Source organism: Podarcis bocagei, assembly GCF_964188305.1.
Source record: "Podarcis bocagei genome assembly, chromosome: 10".
Classification (NCBI taxonomy): domain Eukaryota; kingdom Metazoa; phylum Chordata; class Lepidosauria; order Squamata; family Lacertidae; genus Podarcis; species Podarcis bocagei.
Genome location: NC_138135.1, coordinates 4,901,033 through 4,923,431, shown reverse-complemented (window position 1 = coordinate 4,923,431; position 22,399 = coordinate 4,901,033). Strand labels below are relative to the sequence as shown.

General features: G+C 45.7%; 2 protein-coding genes across 4 annotated transcripts in view; one reads left to right on the top strand and one right to left on the bottom strand.

The window, feature by feature from the left end:
- The window catches only part of LOC308595607 (uncharacterized protein), a 191,814-nt gene extending 185,470 nt beyond the window's left edge, over nt 1-6,344 (top strand). For both annotated transcript variants that reach the window (XM_081210053.1, XM_081210054.1), the window contains one exon: nt 2,429-6,344. In XM_081210053.1, the coding sequence (XP_081066179.1) occupies nt 2,671-4,620 (1,950 nt within the window). In that variant the 5' untranslated portion in view covers nt 2,429-2,670 and the 3' untranslated portion in view covers nt 4,621-6,344. The remainder of the gene's footprint in view (nt 1-2,428) is intronic.
- Nucleotides 6,345-12,909: 6,565 nt separating this feature from the next.
- LOC308595613 (uncharacterized protein) lies at nt 12,910-22,384 on the bottom strand. 2 transcript variants are annotated; one of them, XM_081210062.1, is made up of 6 exons: nt 22,279-22,384; nt 18,283-18,787; nt 18,011-18,092; nt 17,691-17,773; nt 16,811-16,937; nt 12,910-15,568 (listed from the first exon to the last, which is right to left on the bottom strand). In XM_081210062.1, exons 2-6 carry the CDS (start codon nt 18,694-18,696, stop codon nt 14,370-14,372), a joined length of 1,905 nt encoding a protein of 634 aa, XP_081066188.1. In that variant the 5' UTR covers nt 18,697-18,787; nt 22,279-22,384; the 3' UTR covers nt 12,910-14,369. The 2 variants fall into 2 exon arrangements, with proteins under 2 accessions (XP_081066188.1, XP_081066189.1); XM_081210063.1 differs by having other exon boundaries at nt 12,910-15,544.
- Nucleotides 22,385-22,399: the final 15 nt, after the last annotated feature.

Genomic DNA, 22,399 nt, shown 5'->3' with positions numbered 1-22,399 from the left:
CCCTCTGCAGGGAGGTAGGACCGATTTGGATGGTCCGCCCCTGCCACTTAATGGATCCAAATGGTTTCCAGAGAGTGGTAGGGGATGCTTTATCCCATGTTGATGGCCTTTCAGCCGATTCCCTGGTGGCCCGCTGGAATGTGGAGTTAACCAGGGCTATTGACTGGCTCCGAAGCACTCTCTCTGATTGCATGGAGCCCGGAGAGCCCCGTGGTTTTCCACGGATCTGAGGGCAATGGAACAATCGTTGAGACGGCTAGAGCACCGGTGGTGGATGACCCATTCTGAAGCTGACCAGACACGGGTTAGAGCTGAATGTTGAGCCTACCAAGTGGCGGTAGTGACGGCGAAAACTACTTTCTTCACCACCTCTATTGCATCTGCAGAAAACAGCAGCAGGAGACTTTTTCAGGTGGTTCGCAATTTAGCAGAACCACCTGCTCCATCAGGGCTCAGTGCAGCCCACATGATCTCCTGCAATGATTTTGCAAAGTTTTTTACAGATAAAGTCGCTCAGATTCACTCAGGTCGCTCAAGTCGCTCAGGTAGACTCCACCATGGCATCAGGGCCGGGGCGGGAGAGTGCTACAGTCCTGTCTAGTCAAGTTGTGTGGGATCAATTCCAACCTGTTACCCCCAATGATGTGGACAGGCTGCTTGGACGAGTGAAACCAACCACTTCTCTCCTTGATCCTTGCCCATCCTGGCTGATAAAAGCTAGCCAGGAAGGGCTGGGCGATGGGCTTCGTGGGGTGGTGAATGCTTCCCTCCATGAGGGAGCCTTTCCAGACCCGCTGAAAGAGGCAGTTCTTAAACCGCTTCTTAAAAAACCATTTTTAGATGCGGCCACGATGCCCAACTATTGCCCAGTCTCAAATCTTCCATTCTTGGGCAAGGTGATTGAGCGAGTAGTTGCTGAACAACTCCAGGCACGCCTGGAAGAAGCGGACCATTTGGATCCCTTCCAGTTGGGATTCAGGCCTCATCATGGGACTGAAACTGCCTTGGTCGCACTGGTTGATGATCTCTGGTGGGCTAGGGACAAAGGTTTCCTAGTTCTGCTGGATCTCTCAGCGGTGTTTGATACCATTGAGCATAACATCCTTCTGGACCGTCTTGAGGGGCTGGGAGCTGGGGGCACTGTCATACAGTGGTTCCGCTCCTTTCTCCTGGGCCTTGTCCAGAAAATGGTGTTGGGGGATGAGTGTTCAGACCACTGGGCTCTCACTTGTGGGGTGCCTCAGGGTTCTGTACTCTCCCCCATGCTTTTCAACATCTACATGAAGTTGCTGGGAGAGCAGGAGGTTTGGGCTGGGTGTTCATCCATATGCGGATGATACCCAGCTCTACCTCTCTTTCAAATCAGAACCAGTGAAGGCAGTGAAGGTCCTATGTGAGTGTCTGGAGGCGGTTGGAGGATGGATGGTGGCTAACAGATTGAGGTTGAATCCTGACAAGATAGAAGTACTGCTTTTGGGGGACAGGAGGCGGGCAGGTGTGGAGGATTTCCTGGTCCTGAATGGGGTAACTGTGCCCCTGAAGGACCAGGTGTGCAGCCAGGGAGTCATTTTGGACTCACAGCTGTCCATGGAGGCACAGGTCAATTCTGTGTCCAGGACAGCTGTCTACCAGCTCTATCTGGTACGCAGGCTGAGACCCTATCTGCCTGTGGACTGCCTTGCCAGAGTGGTGCATGCTCTGGTTATCTCCCGCTTGGACTTCAATACGCTATACGTGGGGCTACCTTTGAAGGTGACCCAGAAACTAAAACTAATCCACAATGCAGCAGCTAGACTGGGGACTGGGAGCGGCCACCGAGACCACATAACACCGGTCTTGAAAGACCTACATTAGCTCCCAGTACGTTTCTGAGCACAATTCAAAGTGTTGGTGCTGACCTTTAATGCCCTAAACAGCCTCTGTCCAGTATATCTGAAAGAGCATTTCCACCCCCATCATTCTACCTAGACACTGAGGTCCAGCACCGAGGGCCTTCTGGCGGTTCCCTCACTGCGAGAAGCAAAGTTACAGGGAACCAGGCAGAGGGCCTTCTCGGTAGTGCCACCCTCCCTGTGGAACACCCTCCCACCAGATGTCAAAGAGATAAACAACTACCAGACATTTAGAAGACATCTGAAGGCAGCCCTTTTTAGGGAAGCTTTTAATGTTTGATGTATTACAGTATTTTAATGTTTTTCTGGAAGCTGCCCAGAGTGGCTGGGGAAGCCCAGCCAGATGGGCAGGGTATACATAATATATTATTATTATTATTATTATTATTATTATTATTATTATTATTATTATTTCATAAAAATTGAGAACATGGGTAGGAAGAGGGGGAAATGTAGGAGATGTTGAAATAATAGAAGGGGCTAATGGTGATTGATTTGTTCTTTTCCCTTTGTTCTCTTCCTTGGAATCCAAAAAGGACTTCCTCTCTGCCCACTCTGAAGAAGGTGTTACAGAAGAACGTCAGAATTCCGGGGGACGGAGAACCTTTCATTTCATTAGGAATAGACATTGAAATGTGCGAAATGTGGAATATGCTTCACTGAATGTGCACACATAGCTCACATCAACTAACTCACAGGAGAGAAACCTTTTAAAGATTTGAAGTGTGGAAGGAGTTTCACTGATAGTGAAAAACCTAGAATACATCAGCGGACTCCCATGGGTAAGAAAGGATTCAAATGCAGGGAGTGTGGGAAGAGCTTCAGTCAGAATGGAAACCTTAAATTACACCAAAAGACTCACACAGGGGAGAAACCATATGAATGTATGGACTGTGGGAAGAACTTCAGTCAGAGGGCACACCTTAAGTTACATGCACAGACACACAAAGAGGAGAAACCTTTTAAATGTATGGAGTGTGGAAAGAGTTTCCGTCGAAGAGATACACTTAGAATACATCAACAAACTCACACAGGGGAGAAACCATTTAAATGTGTGGAGTGTGGAAAGAGATTCAGTTCCAATACAACCCTTAGATCACATCAACGGACTCACACAGGGGAGAAACCATATGAATGTATGGAGTGTGGGAAGAGCTTCAGTTACGATGCAGGCCTTAGATCACATCAACGGACTCACACAGGGGAGAAACCATATGAATGTATGGAGTGTGGGAAGAGCTTCAGTTACAATGCAGGCCTTAGATCACATCAACGGACTCACACAGGGGAGAAACCATATGAATGTATGGAGTGTGGGAAGAGCTTCAGTTACGATGCAGGCCTTAGATCACATCAACGGACTCACACAGGGGAGAAACCATATGAATGTATGGAGTGTGGAAAGACCTTCAGTCGGATTGGAAACCTTAGAATACATCAACGTACACATACAGGGGAGAAACCGTTTAAATGCATGGAGTGTGGAAAGAGCTTTAGTGATAGTGGAACCCTTAGAATACATCAACGGACGCATACAGGGGAGAAACCATTTAAATGCATGGCTTGTGGAAAGAGCTTTAGTGATAGTGGAAGCCTTAGAAAACATCAACATATTCACACAGGAGAGAAACCATTTAAATGTATGGAGTGTGGAAAGAGCTTCAGTTTCAATTCAAACCTTAGACAACATCAACTGACTCACACAGGGGAGAAACCATTTAAATGCAAGGAGTGTGGAAAGAGCTTTAGTCAAAATGCGCACCTAACTTTACACAATCAAACTCACACAGGTGAGAAACCATTTAGATGTTTGGAGTGTGGAAAGAGCTTCATTCAGATTGGAAACCTTAGAATACATCAACGGACTCATACAGGGGAAAAACCATATACATGTATGGAGTGTGGAAAGAGCTTCAGTCACGATGCAGGCCTTAGATCACATCAACGGACTCACACAGGGGAGAAACCATTTAAATGCATAGTGTGTGGAACAAGCTTTAGTTATGGTGGAAGCCTTAGATCACATCAACGGACTCACACAGGAGAGAAACCATTTAAATGTATGGAGTGTGGAAAGAGCTTTAGTTACGATGCAGGCCTTAGACAACATCAACGGACTCACACAGGAGAGAAACCATTTAAATGTATGGAGTGTGGAAAGAGCTTCAGTTTCAATTCAAACCTTAGACAACATCAACTGACTCACACAGGGGAGAAACCATTTAAATGCATGGAGTGTGGAAAGAGTTTTAGTGATAGTGGAAGCCTTAGAACACATCAACGAACTCACACAGGGGAGAAACCATTTAAATGTATGGAGTGTGGAAAGAGCTTCATTCAGATTGGAAACCTTAGAATACATCAACGGACTCATACAGGGGAGAAACCATTTAAATGTATGGAGTGCGGAAAGAGCTTCATTCGGATTGGACACCTTAGAATACATCAACGGACTCATACAGGGCAGAAACCATATAAATGTATCGAGTGTGGAAAGAACTTCAGTCAGAGTGCACACCTTAGACAACATCAACGGACTCACACAGGAGAGAAACCTTTTAAATGTATGGAGTGTGGAAAGAGCTTCAGTTATAGTGGAAACCTGAGAGTACATCAACAGACTCACATCGGTAAGAAACGATTTAAATGTATGGAGTGTGGAAAGAACTTCAGTCAAAATGGAAATCTTAGAACACATCAGCAGACACACAGGGCAGAAACTGTTTAAATGTATGGACTGTGGAAGGAGCTTCAGCCAGAGTGGAAGCCTTGATTTATGTCAACAAACTCACACAAAAGACAAACCATATAAATATCAGGAAAGTAGGTAGAGGTTCAGTCCTAGTGGAATCCTACATCTACAGACTCATGGACAGGAAGAACTTTAACAGTTGACACCCTACAAACCCATCAACCCTCAAAGAGGAGAAGCTGTTTAAAGGGAAAGATTGCAGAAAGTGCTTTAGTTATAATGGAGTGTTTAAGGAACATCTAAGAGCCAGTGTGGTGTAGTGTATTAAGAGTGGTTCGTAATCTGGGGAACCGTGTTTGCGTCTCCGTTCCTCCACATGCAGCTGCTGGGTGACCTTGGGCCAGTCACACTTCTTTGAATTGTCTCAGCAGCACTCACCTCACAGAGGAAGGGAAAGGAGAATGTTAGCCACTTTGAGACTCCTTCGGGTAGTGATAAAGCGGGATATCAAATCCAAACTCTTCTTCTTCTCAGAGTGGAGAACCCATTTAAATGTATGGAGTGAGGAACGTGTTCCTTTCAGAGTTTACTCTTCTTCACACCAATGAACTCAGCAGAAAATCCATCTTCAAAGCGTGTCATGTATTTGTTCTGGTGTTTATATGTAAAACTGTATAGTAATGAAATAATGAAGGTAATGTCCCACAATAATGAGTATAATTTTAGATGTAAGGTACCTTTTGATAGTGAGGGGGAGAGGGTGAATCTGTATTTCTGGTGGTGAGTGAGGATTAGGGCTGGGCATATATTGATCTCATCCTATACCAGTTTCTAGACTACATTGTGATAACCTTTGGAAAACAATGGATATGGCAATACTAATAATAGTAATAATAATATCTTTATTGTCATTATTATTATTATTATTATTATTATTATTATTATTAGTGTGTGTTTCTGGGATGCACATTTGCCTCAAAGCAGCCGGCAGAAAGCTTTGCTTCATGAAGGGCTTCTGGTTGATCGCTCGCCATCACAGTTGGAGATCTCTTTATCGGAGGAGACCTCGGTATATCAAAGGCAGGGCAAACTGCTCCAGCACAGCAGACCCCCGGGAAAACCTCAAATCGAGCATTTTGAGGACATGGAATCTGGCAGGTGTCAAAAGTGGGCTCCCCCCTCCCTGGAAAGTTCTGCTTTTGAGCTCCGAGAACGAGGGGGTTGGAGCTGCGACACATCAGATAAAAAGCTTCCTGTGATTATACGAAGCTGCGAGACTGTGAGGCATTAGCGGTCAATTCTTCCAACATCAAAAGGACTGTATTGTGTGTACCTTTTACGTTTGGATTATATATGGCTAATGTAGGGGTTGTGCTGACAAGCTAGCTGAGATAATGCTCCGGGCACACAGCCATCTCTGTACAAGAGATTTATTGCTAAGCTTCAAAGCAGTTACAAGAGTTCAAAGACACACTTCATCTCTCGGAGTCAGATGAATCGTCTGACTTTTTTTATGCCTCCCCCAGCAAGCCCATTTCCTGAGCCCACGCCTCTTGCTTCCTCTGCTCTGTGAGTGGCTGGTTCCCAGCACTGGCTCCCCCCTCCCAGCTTCCTCCTCTGACGTGGAAGAAAAACTGCTAATTACCGGCGTGGGCTCTCTGTACTTGCCTCTCTGCTTCCCCCTCAGCTCTTTCGCAGCCTCCAATTCCCTGACATCCACCCCCTCCTCAAAGGCCCCCTTCCCCTCGGGAGAATCGACCACCCCCAATTTATCCTCCGGAGTGGCGGGGGTGAAGCCTGGAAAACTACCCTTCTCCTCATCCGTATCTTCAAAAACCGTCCTCCAGTCCTTCCTCAAACCCACAGTTCCTCGTGTTCCCCAATAGACACTTTCCTCTTCTTCTTCCTCTTTGTCAGATGGTGGGAATCCCTCGAAATCCTCTTCATCATCCGTCGGCCCGAACACCTGTTGGAAAAATCTACCCCGGGGTTTGGGTTTGTCGGGGAAGAAATTGTGGAACTCCTCCACTAGACCCTCGTCAGTGATACAACTCTCCAGGACCCAGGTATTCTCTGAACTAGGGGCCCCTTCCCACGCCACCAGATACTCTTGCCTCTCTGCTTCCCCCTCAGCTTTTTCGCAGCCTCCAATTCCCTGACAGCTAACTAAAGACCTGACCTCAAGAGTCACTAAATCAGAGATTTGCTCAAGGACTTGTTCTGATCGTAATGCTGTGCTGACAGAGTTAAAATTGTCTCTACAGGGTACTTTTAGATGGCAGATGAATGATGTTTTACTGAGAAATGAATTGATCGTAAATAAAGCTCAAAAGACCCTAAAGGACTATTTTGAATTGAACCTGAATCCTGGAATTGAAGCAAGGGGTGCAAGTAAAGTGGTAATGCCAGGTATTTTGATTCAACAGAATTCTATCAGGAAGGAAGCACAGAATGAGCAAAAGGAAAAAGTTCTGTCTCAAAGGAGAAAGAGAAAAAGCTAAGATGTAACTCAAAAAATCAACAAATTCAAAAGGAAATTAAAGCATTACAATCTTAGTCTTCACAAACAGTAAACCAAGAAATTGAATGGAAAATTATATTGATGAAACAAAAGACTTTTGCATCGGCAAATAAATGCAGAAAATTATTGGCTTGGGGACAGAAGGAGAGTACAATAATTAATATTATGGAGGATGGTAAGAATATTGAGAACCCAACAGAGATTAGAAAATGTTTTCAAAAGTACTATAAGCAGCTTTACATAAAGGAAAAATGGATAAAATGGAACAGTTTTTGGACAAAAATGGATTGCAGAAAATTCCAGCGGACAAAACAAGCCTACTAAATGAACTGGTTACAAGACAAGAAGTTGAAGGGGCAATTGCCCAAATGAAAATAGGCAAAGCACTGGGACCTGATGCTTTAACTTCCAAGTATTATAAAATATTTAAGGATTGGCTGATACAACCATTGATGGATGTTTGTAACAAAATATTAAAGGGGGACAAAGCACCCGAGTCCTGGAAAGAGGCCTTCATCACTCTGATACCCAAACCAGATACAGATAGAGCTCAAGTAAGGAATCAGTGACCAATTTCCTTGTTGAATGTGGATTATAAAATATTTGCAAATATTTTGGCTACAAGATTGAAGAAGATTTTGAATAAGCACATACATAAAGATCAGTCAGGTTTTTTTATCTGAGAGGCATATGAAAGATAATATTAGGAATGTGCTGGAAAGATTAGAGGCAAAAAAGAATCCTAAAGCAATGTTTATGTTTATTGATGCAGAGAAAGCCTTTGATAATGTTTCTTGGAGTTTTATGAAACAGAACTTGTGTAATATGGGGATCAGTCAAAAAATTGTCAATGGTATTAATGCAATTTACTTGGAGCAGAAAGCAAAAATTATAATTAACAATGTGGTCTCAGAAGAAATTAGGATTGAGAAGGGAACCAGGCAAGGGTGCCCACTTCCTCCCCCCCTGCTTTCTAATTCTGTCCTAGAGGTGCTGCTGAATATGATAAGGAATGATGAGGAAGTTAAAGGCATAGTAGTGGGAACTAAACAATATAAGTTAAAAGTCTTTGCTGATGATTTGGTATTGACTTTACAGGACCCTGAGATCAGTGCAATCAAAGCACAGAAGATAATTCAACAGTTCGGACAAGTTGCAGGTTTCAAATTGAATAAGAATAAAACCAAAGTTTTACGGGGGGGGGGGGGAATAACGATACATGAAAAACTTAACTTAGAGGAACCCACAGGGCTGAAGTTTGTGAAAAAGGTGAAATATATGGGTGTAAATATGACTGCAAAAAATGCATTTGTACAAAGACAACTATGAAAAGTTATGGAAAGATATCAAAAGAGATTTGGATTTTTGTACAAGGTTGAAACTATCTTTGCTGGGCTGAATTTCTGCGATAAAGATGAATGTATTGCCTAAGGTGTTATTTTTGTTCCAAGTACTCCCTATCATTGATAAGTTGAATTGTTTTAAGGAATGGCAAAAGATATTATCTAAATTTATCTGGCGGGGCAAAACCCCAGAATTAAGTTTAAATTATTAACAGATGTAAAAGAGAGGGGGGTTTCTCCCTGCCAGATTTAAGGATTTACTTTGAAGCTGCAGCCTTTTGCTGGCTGAAACAATGGTTTTTATTGGAAGATACAAATGTTTTGGATTTGGAAGGTTTTGATAATGTATTTGGTTGGCATGCATATTTATGGTATGACAAGCTAAAAGCTCACAAAGGATTTAAAAATCATATACGGTAATTAGAAAATCTTTGGATGGTGTTTGGATAAGATACAGGGATTTGTTAGAAAGGAAAACACCCAGATGGATATCACCATTGGAAGCTAAGACCCATAAAAGGTTGAATACGAAAGATACATGGTTGAAGTATAATGATAGTTTGATGGAAGTAGGGGACCAATTTAGATTAAAATCTTATGATCCGTTGAAAGATAAATTAGATGATTGGTTCCAGTTGTTGTTGTTGTTGTTTAGTCGTTTAGTCGTGTCCGACTCTTCGTGACCCCATGGACCAGAGCACGCCAGGCACCTCTGTCCTCCACTACCTCCCGCAGTTTGGTCAAACTCATGCTGGTAACCTCGAAAACACTATCCAACAATCTCGTCCTCTGTTGCCCCCTTCTCCTTGTGCCCTCCATCTTTCCCATCATCAGTGTCTTCTCCAGGGAGTCTTCTCTCATGAGGTGGCCAAAGTACTGGAGCCTCAGCTTCACGATCTGTCCTTCCAGTGAGCACTCAGGGCTGATTTCCTGAAGAATGGATGCGTTTGATCTTCTTGCAGTCCATGGGACTCTCAAGAGTCTCCTCCAGCACCATAATTCAAAAGCATCAATTCTTCGGTGATCAGCCTTCTTTATGGTCCAGCTCTCACTTCCATACATCACTACTGGGAAAACCATGGCTTTAACTATACGGACCTTTGTTGGCAAGGTGACGTCTCTACTTCTCAAGATGCTGTCTAGGTTTGCCATTGCTTTCCTCCCAAGAAGCAGGCGTCTTTTAATTTTGTGGCTGCTGTCACCATCTGCAGTGATCATGGAGCCTAAGAAAGTAAAATCTCTCACTCCCTCCATTTCTTCCCCTTCTATTTGCCAGGAGGTGATGGGACCAGTGGCCATGATCTTAGTTTTTTTGATGTTGAGCTTCAGACCATATTTTGCGCTCTCCTCTTTCACCCTCATTAAAAGGTTCTTTAATTCCTCCTCACTTTCTGCCATCAAGGTTGTGTCATCTGCATATCTGAGGTTGTTGATATTTCTTCTGTCAATCTTAATTCCAGCTTGGGATTCATCCAGCCCAGCCTTTCGCATGATGTATTCTGCATATAAGTTAAATAAGCAGGGAGACAATATACAGCCTTGTCGTACTCCTTTCCCAATTTTGAACCAACCAGTTGTTCCATATCCAGTTCTAACTGTAGCTTCTTGTCCCACATAGAGATTTCTCAGGAGACAGATGAGGTGATCAGGCACTCCCATTTCTTTAAGAACTTGGCATAGTTTGCTGTGGTCGACACAGTCAAAGGCTTTTGCATAGTCAATGAAGCAGAAGTAGATGTTTTTCTGGAACTCTCTAGTTCCTCTGCCCCTTTGAAATCCAGCTTGCACTTCTGGGAGTTCTCGATCCACAATTGGTTCCAGTACATCCAGATAAATGAAATGTTTAAAATGGATAAGAAAATTGGTTTTCAAACAGTGAAATCCAAACTAGAAATGGAATTATTAGATACAAAAACAAAATACCTATCTAAGATGTATAATTTATTGCTGGAATGGCATACAAGAGATGAACAAGGGAAATCTGTAATGATTGAATGGGCCAGGGATGTGGGGCACAATATCATGATGGTGGACTGGGAGAAATTGTGGAAAAAAGAATTGGAAGAAACAAGATTTACCAACTATCGAAGAATGGCAGATGAAGATGATGGACTATATGGAATTTGCCAAACTGACCGGGAGACTCCGAGACCAGAGAGAAGAGATGATGGAAGAAGATAGGGAGAAGTTTAAGGAATATTTTAAAAAATATGTTAATATTTAAATCTAAGAATAGTTCTGGAAGTGGATAGGGTTGTAGAAGTAGAAGTAGAAGATAGTGTATTTTAAAATAATATTATTTGTAAGCGATAAAATGTGAAGTTAATTTAAGTGTGATAAAAAAATGGTTAGAAACTATTATATATGTAAACTGCTAAAGATGAAGGAAAATGAAAATCAGATAGGTGGGACTTGGGGAAGCCCACCTAACAATGTTTAGAAAAATAAGGATAAGAGAATAATCTGTTTGTGTTGTTTGTTTTTCTGTTTGTGTTCTTTATTTGTGTTATAAAATGAATATTTTTTTTGAAAAAAAGAAGAAAGCTTTCCTTTCCTTTGTGAAGCCCCTGAATATGCCGAGTTCCTGACTTCCCTCCCAGGCGACAGGAAGCGAAAGACACACATCCATTGCCCTGTGTCCTTCCAGCCTCTTTCCTCCCTTGTTCCCTTCTGCTGGTGTGTGTGCCTGACTTAGATATCCTGTGTGCTGTATTTTTTTACTGCTGAAACTGGATTTGCTCTCAGGAGCTAAGTTTTGTGCCTCACTGGGGACCCAATGAGAACTGTATGCTCTGAAAGCTCAGTAAACTATTACTGAAGAAGTCCTGCTGCCCTGGAGTTGCTCTACTCAAGCATGCAAGACGGTTTTTGCACCAAACTCTGTCACCAACCCCCACCGCATGATCTCCAAGCACTGCTTCTTCACCAGAACTTCATCCCTGCCTCCTAAGCATTCTGAAAAAAACTTGGAATGCTGTAATTTAATGTAAGATTTTGCCCCAAGCCTAATTGCAAGAGGGGGGAGGAGGGGCTACAGGTACCAGGGAAGTCTCCTGGGGGGCCCATCTTCACTCTTGAACCCCATGGGGCAACCCCAGAGCGCCTGCTTATTCTGGGTTTTGGGGAAGATAGTAGTTTTCCATAGTCCCAGAAGTTTTTATTCAATCATGCTGGTAGGGAGTTTTCCTACCAAAGGACCACAGTTCATATTACTATCATACTGATTGCACTGTTGTTTCTGCTTTTGCTGTCATAGAGCTGTCATGGGGGGGGGAGGCACCAGCTGAGGGACCTGCAAGGGAAGAAGGGTCAGATCCTGGGGACTTGTGGTGGGATGGCGATGAGCAGAAAGAGGGATAAAAGGGAGCAGAATGGGAGGGGAGGTGTTGCAAGCTGAGGAGGAAACAGGGTTTGGTGAGCAGGAAGAGTCTGGGGCAGAGAGCAGTTCAGGCTCAGAGGGAGGAGAGGAGAGGGCCAAGAGACCCAGAGGAGGCTGGGTGCTGAAGCATCCAGGGAGACTCCCCCTCCTGCTGCGACCACCTCCCTTCTCCCCTGGTCTCCTAGAGCACACAGAGAAACCTGGTTCAGACCCCATGAGCCTGTACATGATATTAACAGGTGTTGTTTTTTTGTCCCAACATGCATCACTTTAATCTTATTGATAATGAACTGTATTTTCTGCCCATTCACCCCCTTTGAAGAAGTCCTTTTGGAGCTCCTTGCAATCTCTCTTACTTTGCTACCTCCTAAGTCTAGATCATTTATGAACAAGTTGAAAAGCCACAGGTCCCAATACTGATCTTGAGTGGACTCCGCATTCTGCTCATCTCCATTCAGAGAACTGTCCGTTTACTCTCTTGGTGTTTCAGAAGGAGGGCTGCCTCCAACAGAGGGGCACATTTTTCTTCTAAGGGCACATTTCCGGGTTCCCCACAGTGCCCCCCAGCCTGGCTCCACTTGGCCAGGGCAGCTGTGTTTTGTTTTGCTGCAGATGAGCCTGCCCCCTGAAATATGGGGTCTTAAAGGAACTTTGATGGGGGCAGAGGGGTCACAGCTTCCCCACACTTGTGAAGGTGCCATGGGGGGGAGGCAGGTGTAATGGGGGGGGAGTAGTGTGGAGGAATGAGCGAGACGGAGCTTCTGGAGCCTGTGCGGCCCCCTCTCTGCCTGCTCCCTGAAACTTTCCTGAGCCTCTCCCCTTTTCATTTCAATGACTGGGGGTCCCGCACAGCCCTCAGGGCACCTCAGTATCTTGGGAGGGGGGAGCTATTTTGTTTGCTGAGGGCAGGGACACAATCCTGTCTCATTGCGGGGTGTCAAGCTTTTAGGTAAGAGGCTCAGGTGGAAAAGCACTGAGAAGGAAAAAATCCTGGGGTGCTGATTTCCTCCGCTGCCCAGCTCCCCAGGGGGCCACACCCCGCGGTCCCTCCGGGGTCAGCAAAGAAGGAGAATCCAGGCAGGTTAAAGGAGCAAAACAGTAGACCTGATCTTTATTTGTAGCAACAAGGTTCATTCACACAAAGAGTAGGAACCCCGAGAATATGGTTGCATGAAATTTTAAGACTTTTACCCCCTTTCCCATAATAAATTTTCTAACAACTTCATCAATACATGACATGGGGCTTTTTCAGGGGTTGTTGCTGTTGCCATTTTGTATTTATATTTTAGAACTTCTTGTGATTCATGTGGAAATTGTTCAATTATTCAATTTTTCAATCCCAGCATTCCAAACTAACCCTATCGCTATCTAGCATTACCTAAAATTTACTCTTCTACTGTAATTACCATTAATATATTAACGTCATTGATACATGCGTATAAAACTTTAACTACAAACACCAAGACATTGCACTGAAACTTTCGGGAAATGCGCATGCATGCACTTTCCAAGAGTCTCATTCGAGAGCCAGTGGGGTGCAGTGCTTAAGAGTTTTGGACTAGGAACTGGGAGACCTGGGTTCAAATCCCCACTCAGCCATGAAGCCCACTGGGTGATGGCTTCACAGCCCAACCTACCTAACAGGGTTGTTGTCAGGATTAAACAATGAGGGGGAGAATGACTCAACACCTCACTGAGCTTCTTGAAGAAACAGGTGGTATATAAAGACATCCAGTAAATTTCAGTAAGAAGAAAGGTAAGTTGCTGTACTTAGGCAAGAAGAATTTGCAGCACAAATATAAGATGGGGGATACCGGGCTTGCCAGTAGTACATGTGGAAAAAGGGTCTTAGACTAACATGAGTCAACAGTATGATGCAGCAGCAAAAAAGGCTGTTATTCTAGGTTGCGTCCAAAGAAGTCAAGTGTCCAGATCAAGAGAAGTAACAGCCTCAATTTCTTCTGCCTTGTTCAGACCACACCTGGAGTCCTGTGTCCAGTTCTGGGTGCCCCAATTTAAGAAGGGTTTTGACAAGCTGGAAGGTGTGCAGAGGGGGGTGACCAAGAGAATTAAGAGTTGGAAACCAAGCCTTCTGGGGAACAGGAAGGACTATCACGTGGAAGATTGAACAAGCTTGTTTTCACCAGCTCTGGAGGCTGCGACCCAAACCAATGGCTTCAAATTAGAGATGCCCTTGGAAGGTTGTGGACTCTCCTTCCTTGGAGGTTTGTAAGGAGAAGTTTGAAGGCAATATGTAATGGAAGCTTTAGTTGAGAGTCCTGCAGTGGACTAGACGACCCAGAAGTCTCCTGCAGGTCTAAAATTCTATGATTCTCCCCTGTATGAATTCTTTGGTGGGAAGTGAGATTGGTCCTCTTACCAAAGCTCTTTCCACATTCCAAGCACTGATATGGTTTCTCACCACTGTGAATTCTTTGATGGGAAGGGAGACTTTGCTTCTGACTGAAGCTCTTTCCACATTCCATGCACTGATAGGGTTTCTCACCACTGTGAATTCTTTGATGGGAAGCGAGACTGGAGCTCACAGTGAAGCTCTTCCCACATTGGGAGCACTGTTATGGTTTCTCACCACTGTGAATTCTTGGGTGTGCCACGAGATTGGCACGGTGACTAAAGGTCTTTCCACATTCCAAGCACTGATATGGTTTCCCCCCTGTGTGAATTCTTTGGTGGGAAGTGAGATCGGCTCTCTGGAGGAAACTCTTTCCACAATCCAATCATTGATAGGATTTCTCCCCGGTATGAATGCTTTGATGGGTAGCGAGATGGGCGCTTTTACAGAAGCTCTTTCCACGTTCCAAGCACTGTGAATTCTTTGGTGGGAAGTGAGATTGGCTCTATGGCAGTAACTCTTTCCACATTCCGAGCACTGATAGGGTTTCTCACCAGTGTGACTTCTTTGATGGGAAGTGAGATTTTGCTTCCGACTGAAGCTCTTCCCACATTCTGAGCACTGATAGGGTTTCTCACCACTGTGAATTCTTTGATGGGAAATGAGACTTGCCTTCTGACTGAAGCTGTTTCCACAATTCACGCATTGATAGGGTTTCTCCCCAGTATGAATTCTTTGGTGGGAAGCGAGACCGGAGCTCACAGTGAAACTCTTCCCACATTCTGAGCACTGATAGGGTTTCTCACCACTGTGAATTCTTTGATGGGCCGTGAGATTCGCCCTGTGATTGAAGCTCCGCCCACATTCTGAGCACTGATAGGGTTTCTCACCTGTATGAATTATTTGATGGGCTGTGAGATGGGTGCTTTGACTGAAGCTCTTTCCACACTCTCGGCATTGAAATGGCTTCTCGCCCCTGTGAATTCTCTGGTGTTTATGGAAGGTTGTGCTTGTATTAAAGCTTTCCCTACAATCCAAGCCCTGATAGGGTTTCTCCCTGCTGTGAGTTATTTGATGTGAAATGAAATGTGCACTCGTACTGAAGCTCTTTCCACATTCCAAGTATTTCAGTGGATCCTCCCCTATGTGAATTATTTCCTGTGAAGTGAGGCTTTCATTCCAACAGAGAGTTTTTCCCCATTCAGAGAACTGAGAGGATTTCTTCTCAATAGCATTTCTTTGGTGGGTAGTCGAATGGGAGCTGTGACTGAAGCTCTCTCCACACTCCAAGAGTGGCAATGGCTTCTCCACTGTGTGAATTCTGTCATGGGCGTCCTCTCTCTCAGTTTCCAAATCATCACCACCTGCAATGAAGAAATGGATTAGAGCTGCCGGAAGAAATGGAGGGCCACTGTATTGAATATTGATCATTAACCCTTGTGATAGAGGAAGAATTCCATGCATCAACATTGGTGACCACACACTAGAGGTGGGCAGTGTTAGAAACAGAGATAGGACAGCTAGGACATAAAGAGGACCTTAAACCTAGGTTATGGGCTCAAAAATGGAATGTCCATATGCACTCTCTTATGACAAAAAAATACAGCTGAAAAGGAATGAACTGCAGCTGAAATAATATGTTCATTTTTCACATGGTCTAGTCATTCCCCTGCCCACCCCTCTGAGTTTTTAAGAAGGTCTCTCCTTCAGTCTTTAGAGAGTAGCTGGAAGTGGGGAGGCAGAAAAAGGTCCTTCTTTCCTTCCACTCTGCAGTTTTAATCTGAAATATTAGATTCTGTGAGCAGAGCTCAGAAACTGCTCGTGTCTATGACATTTCCTGTTGCAAAATGCGCCTAGCACCATGTGAGTTTCAGACACTGGAGGTGGTGGATGATTGTGTCTACCTAAGAAACCAACAACCTCTTCATTGATACTGACCTGGACATGTGTACTGGCGAGGCACTTATGGCAATGGCTCACCTCTCCAAAAGAGTACAGTGGTACCTCTGGTTAAGAACTTAATTCGTTCCGGAGGTCCGTTCTTAACCTGAAACTGTTCTTACCCTGAGATACCACTTTAGCTAATGGGGCCTACCGCTGCCGCCATGCCGCTGCTGTACAATTTCTGTTCTCATCCTGAAGCAAAGTTCTTAACCCGAGGTACTATTTCTGGGTTAGTGGAGTCTGTAACCTGAAGCGTCTGTAACCTGAAGTGTCTGTAACCCGAGGGACAACTGTATGGGTGAATGGGATGCTAACCGTTCAATACCAAGATGAAGGTCTAGCAGGATTGTGTGTTGAGCAAGCTGCTTTGTGAAGTGAATTGTGGACAATTAAAACCATCAGAAACAACCCTTCAATGCCTTCCACAAGCTCTGTGTCAGGAAGATTTTGGGCAATACAAGGCAGGACAGTGTCAAACAAAGATGTGCTTTCCTAACCTCAAATTCCCAGCATGTTCCCACTCCATTCTCAGCAAGGTCCCTCCATTTAAGGTGAGTTTAAGGGGTATTAGAATCCCAGATGCTGCAAGTGGCCCTGTAGATCTCCCTCAAAACCAGGGAGGCTTATCAGAGAGAGAGATGCATGGAATTTCCAAAGAGAGATTGGGATCCAAAAGGGAGCCTTACTGAGAGAGGCCACGATCCCACAATTCTCCTCCATGACTTCCTTATGCAGAGCTCTCTGGTCAGGATCCAGTGACGCCCATTCCTCATCTGTGAAATGAACAGCGACATCTTCAAAGCACACTGGACCCTAAGAGAGAAAGGAAAAGGTCCTCTTTAGAGAGCACTAAGGTTGTCTGCTACACATTGCTGTTTCTTTCTGCTCATTAAATGGTGTTTTGTTTCAATGGAATCATCCTGCTGCACGTTTTAATTGTGGGTGCTGCTTTTAATGTCTTAGTGGAATTCTTTTCTTGTGTGATTTAGTGATGGACATTAATCTTTGTGTAAATGGAAGGAACTCTTCATTGTGTTCTTAAAATCCTTCTGTCTGTGCCAGATTGAAGGATCCCCTCTCTGCTCCCCATGTCCTGTTCTTCGGGGGGGGGGGGGGGAGAGACCTTTCTGATGCCCTAAAGACAACTTCCAGAAGTGCACTGGGGGGAAAGGGGGGGAGGAGAAGGTGGGGAAAGCCCCATTGTGCAACTGATGTGACAGGATAGGTGAATCCTGGGAACTGTTTTTTAGGCTTTTTGAACTGCTTAGAAGTCTATTTTAGCATTCAATGATAACTCTACAAATAAAACGACAATGACTTATGAATGATCTTATTGACCTTCAGAAGGTGAGTTAAGGCAAGGTGGCTGTTCCTTATTTTCAGCACATTAAGCTTCTTGAACGGCATTCCCAGCCTCTTGGCTTCTGTCTAGGCTGCCCTTGACAAAGATGCCTTCAGAGAAGCTTGGACAGAAGCCAAGAGGAGGAGAGAGATTCCTTGGGGGCCAGAGGCACCCTGGATGCCCCACCCCTCAGCCCCCTTCCCCACAGGGCTCCCTCCCTCTACCTGAGCTGCTTTCACAACCGTTGCTTCTCCTTCCCCACCAGGAATAGATGGATGAGGAGGTCTTGCTGGCATCATCTGGTCACCTGCAAGAGACAGAGGTAAGTGGGAAGCCAGGAGTGCAGAAGTCTCACCTTCTGAGTGCATCTGGACATTTGGACCCATTTCATAATTTAGTTGGGTTAAAAAATACATCTCCCTCCTTGGTGCTCCTGGCCCCAAGTGTCTACCCCCCCCCCAAAAAAAAAGAGAGGAAAAGAACCCATGGATTCGTTTTGATATCCACAGAAAGGGACCAAACAGAGAACGGACTCCTTCCTTACCCAGCAGCCTTACTCTCGTGTCCAACAGAATCCTTTTGGTCTCAGAGATATCTGGGCCCATTTCTGCAAACAGATCCTGTCTCTGAAATAGCAACAATGTTTCAAAACAGAGAATATAAAGAAGAGTTAGAAAAGGAATGACAGAGGCAAAAACTGAAGGGCAATCTGATAGCATTCAATGGCTGCTTTCCAAAAAAAGGATGGAGAATTTTCAGATACCCTCACTCACGTTCGGAGCCCCTTGGGAGTATCCAGAGGAAAGTCTCTCTCACCTGCTGCTCTGCCTGCTTCTTGTCCTCTGCCTGACTCAGGAGGAATCCTTCGGCCAGGGCCACTGCCTGGGAACTGGTCTCTGCTCCGCATTCCCTCACCCAGTTCTCCATCTCCAGTGGAAGGACAGCCAGGAACTGCTCCAAGATCACCAGGTCCAGCATCTCAGCTTTCGTGTGCCTTTCTGGCTTCAGCCATTGGTGGTAAAGGTGGTGGAGTCGGCTGCAAACCTCTCGAGGTCCTTTGGCCTCCTGGAAGCAGAACTGCCTGAACTGCTGGCTCTGCACCTCTGAGCGGAGAGTGTCCTCCTCACCCAGGATCTTCTGCACAGTTTTTTCCCAGAATCCTCCACTGCTCCCAGTTCTGATGGCATGGCTTCTTCCTGCTTCAGGGCCAGCTGAGTCTTGCTCATCCATCTGTGCTCTCAGGAAGATTCCAAAAGAGATGAAGGAATCCCTTGATCTTCTGCCAAGTTCTGTCTGTCTGAATTAGAGATCCTTGCAAATTCTACAAAGCAAATACATCGTTCTGTTACAAAACTGACCTATTGCCTGGAGGAGAAAAATGTTCCATGAGGAAGCATGTATGAGTCTTGGAAGAGCCAGCTCTGGACTGCACCACAACCCAGACTCTTGAGGTTTCTTTAGAAAGGAGAAGCAAAACGTATTTTTCACTCCATAAGATGCACCTGACTATAAGGCACACCTAGTTTTTAGAAGGGGAATGCAAGAAAAAATATATATTTTAAAGGGAGTGCTTGTAGGGATCAGATGAGATTACCATGTGGAATTATAAAATATACATCAAGCCATTGTGTCCACGATGAATGCATTGTGTTGGCTGGGATTGATATATTGATGATAATTTCTGATTAAATCCCATAAGATTCTACATTCATGCCCTTTTTCCTCTACTGCCCATTTCTCTCTCTTCACAAGTCACGTACACACTTAGACAGGCAGGCGTCCTGGGTCCTCAAAGACAACGGGCAGTTTCGTCGATGTAGCTTTTCTGACATGTTAATCTTAGGATGTTAACCTTAGGGCCAGGAAACAGGTTTCACATTAAGGTGATAATGATCACTGTCCTCCTGGCCATCCTTCTTATCATGTGTATTGATTGCTGAATGTGCTCCTTTGTAGTTTTCATTCACTTACTCCAAAGTATGCATGCCTAACTAGTGTTTATAGTTTAACTTTGTCCCCACTTGGGGTTTGTTTAAATGCTCAGAGGAAATCTGATTGGTTCTTACGAGCACTGTGTAAAGGATTCTTTTGCTAATAAAATGGCCTGGTGAGGGGTGTGGTGTACACACTTCCTCCAAGAACCTTGCCGGTCAAAGCCTCGTGTCTTATTTTAATCTGGGTCCAGTCCTTTCCTTTGGCCTCAGAAAGCAACAGTGCAGTATGCATCCCAGGCTCTGCTCAGCGCTCCCTTTCACGAGTCACGTGGAGCGTGTATGCGGTGCTTACAGGCTTTTCCCCAGGAGGGAGCAGCCCCCAAGAGCCGCACACATGCTCCATGCGGCTAGTGAGTGTGGCTCTTGGGGGCTTTTCCGGGAGGTGGGGGAAAGGACTGAGGGGCTGCCCTCTGTCCCTTCCCCCACCTCCCACAAAAGCCAGCAAGAGCCGCACGCTCTTTAAAGGGTCTGCAGCAACTGCGGGCTTTTCTATGAGGAGGGAGAAGGAACTGACTGGCCGTGTCACTCCCTCCTCGGGGAAGAGCCCGCAAGAACCGTGCGGAGCGTGTGTGCGACTCTTGGGGTCGTTTCCCACCTGCATTCGCTCCATAAGACGCACACACATTTCCCCTTTTTAGGAGGGAAAAAGTGCATCTTATGGAGAGAAAAATACAGTAAGTCTCCAGCCCTCTTAGAGGGAAAGTGACCATGCAAAATGTGCAGGGAACTGTTGGTCTTTCTGAGAGATGAATCACCCTGGTTGCTCCTGCCTTTCGGAGTTTTCAATCAAGGAATGAAGTCAGAACTGTGATTGACAAGTGACTCATTTGTACTGAGTGTTATTTGAGCATTGGGTTATAGTGGGGGTCCTAACTCAGGGTTCCTCAAGAGTTGCTCTCCTGCCCAACCCCACTTCAGGGCCCATTTATTCCCTTATCTGGCTAACTTCTGAGGGCCAAATAACATGTGGGTGGGGTCAAAGGACAGCACTCAAAAACAAATGAAGTGGGACTCGCCTTTCTAAGCGTGTAATGTGTTTTCAACTGTTCTTATTGCTGTTTTTTAAATTTTGTAATCTGCTCTTGGAAATTCGGCTGATGGGCAGGGAACTAACAGTAATGATGATGATGTTACATTGCTTAACATGCCCCCTCCCCAGTCATGAATACTTGCGGGCACTCCTGGGTCCATCATGGTCGCTTGAGGCCCATGTCCAGCTCAGGCTAATTCCCCACCCCACAGACCTTTAGGGACAGAGAGGACATGGTCCTGGTCTTCCCTGCTCTGCGCCAGATGGGATGGTGGCAACGCTCTCTGTGTGGAACTGCCCTTGAAGGCGACTCCGGAATTGGTCCAAAACACAGCAGCCAGATGATTGGCTGGGCTGCCTCTCTTTATGAATGGCATTTCTCTCCCACCTCTTTGCCCAAGGAGATCAAGGTGGCATCCAGGGGACTACCCCTCCCCACTGAGTCCCCCCCCCCAAACAAACACATTGGATTCCTGTTTTAAAAACAGTTGCACTGGTTGTTTCCATTCCAGCAGGACCTCTCCTGCTCTCAATGCCTTGGCTTGTGAGACCTCCAGTAGTGCTTTCATGGAACTATAGAGGTGGATGGCACCCCAAGGATCATCTAGTCCAACCCCCAGCAATCTCAGAGGCCAAGCTTGCATATGGAGGAACTACTAAGTGTTAGAATATTTCCGTTCCATCTTAAGGGACAGGCATGTCCCATGCCTGTTTACACTCCAGCACAGCTTGCTGGGAACTTCTGTTTGTGTACAGTGGTACCTCAGGTTACAGACGCTTCAGGTTACAGACACCGCTACCTCGGGTTAAGAACTTTGCTTCAGGATGAGAACAGAAATCGTGCTCTGGTGGCGTGGTAGCAGCAGGAGGAGGCCTCATTAGCTAAAGTGGTGCCTCAGGTCAAGAACAGTTTCAGGTTAAGTGCAGACCCCCAGAACGAATTAAGTACTTAACCCAAGGTACCACTGTATAGATTTTGCTTATGCTGTCTTGCTTTGGACATGAAGGAGAGGAGACATGATTCCTTTGTCCTGATGTGTGCTGAATAAACTGCTTGTAAATCTGCTCACATATGCCTCTCCAGCCACTTCTGTTGTGCGTTTACTCTGCTGAGTGTGTGTGCCCAGCTACTGAAGGCTGTTGAAGCTTGGGTTGCAGTTTCATGCTGATCCAAGGACTGGGGATCGCCTAGCACAGCTGGGGGGCTGCCATTTGCCCCCAATTCCTTGGCTGCATCCCAACACTAAGCACTGGAGGAGAAAATGAGCCCTGCAGGATCAGACCATAGGACAGCCTCCTATGCGGGAGACAGGGCAGAGGATTCCCCCATCGCCCTCTCCTCCTCCTCCTTCTCCTCCACGGATTGGCCTCCTCCTCTTTTAACACCACCTTGATTGGTGGCTTCCCTGGCTCTTGTGGGAGGCAGTTCCACAGGTTTACTCTGCCCTGCAAGAGGAAGCGCTTTCTCTTCTCTGCCTTCCTTCCTTCCTTCCTTCCTTCCTTCCTTCCTTCCTTCCTTCCTTCCTTGCACCAGTGAGGTTTTAGGGACCAGGGTATATTTCATGTCCGGATGTAGCCTGCGTTATACAAGGGGACTGACCCATACATCTGAATGTGGTTTCTCTGCATGCTTTTTCCCACTCCTGGATCCAAGGGCATCCATGCAAAGGAAGAGCAGAGCTGCCGCCCTCCTGCGCCCCTCCCCGCCCTGACTTGCCCCCTCTCGCCATGCAGCGCTGGGACCCCCGCTCTCCCCATGGGCCCTATGCTGGGAGAGATGAGACTCACCAGATCCCAGCAGGCGCCCCCAGGTAGCCTCTGCAGAGCCGAACCAACGGGACCCCCACACGCCCGACTTCTTGCAGGAAAGGGAGGGGTTGGGCTTTCGCTCCGGAAAGTCTTACTTACT

Bases quoted from the DNA above. Each gene is read 5' to 3' on its own strand.
- LOC308595613 (XM_081210062.1), bottom strand. From the start codon at position 18,696: ATGGATGAGCAAGACTCAGCTGGCCCTGAAGCAGGAAGAAGCCATGCC. The intron at 18,093-18,282 runs GTGAGAGAGACT...TTGCTATTTCAG, and splicing joins AGAAGCAGGCAGAGCAGCAG to AGACAGGATCTGTTTGCAGA. The intron at 15,569-16,810 runs GTAAGGCTCCCT...TTCTTCCGGCAG, and splicing joins TGGGATCGTGGCCTCTCTCA to CTCTAATCCATTTCTTCATT.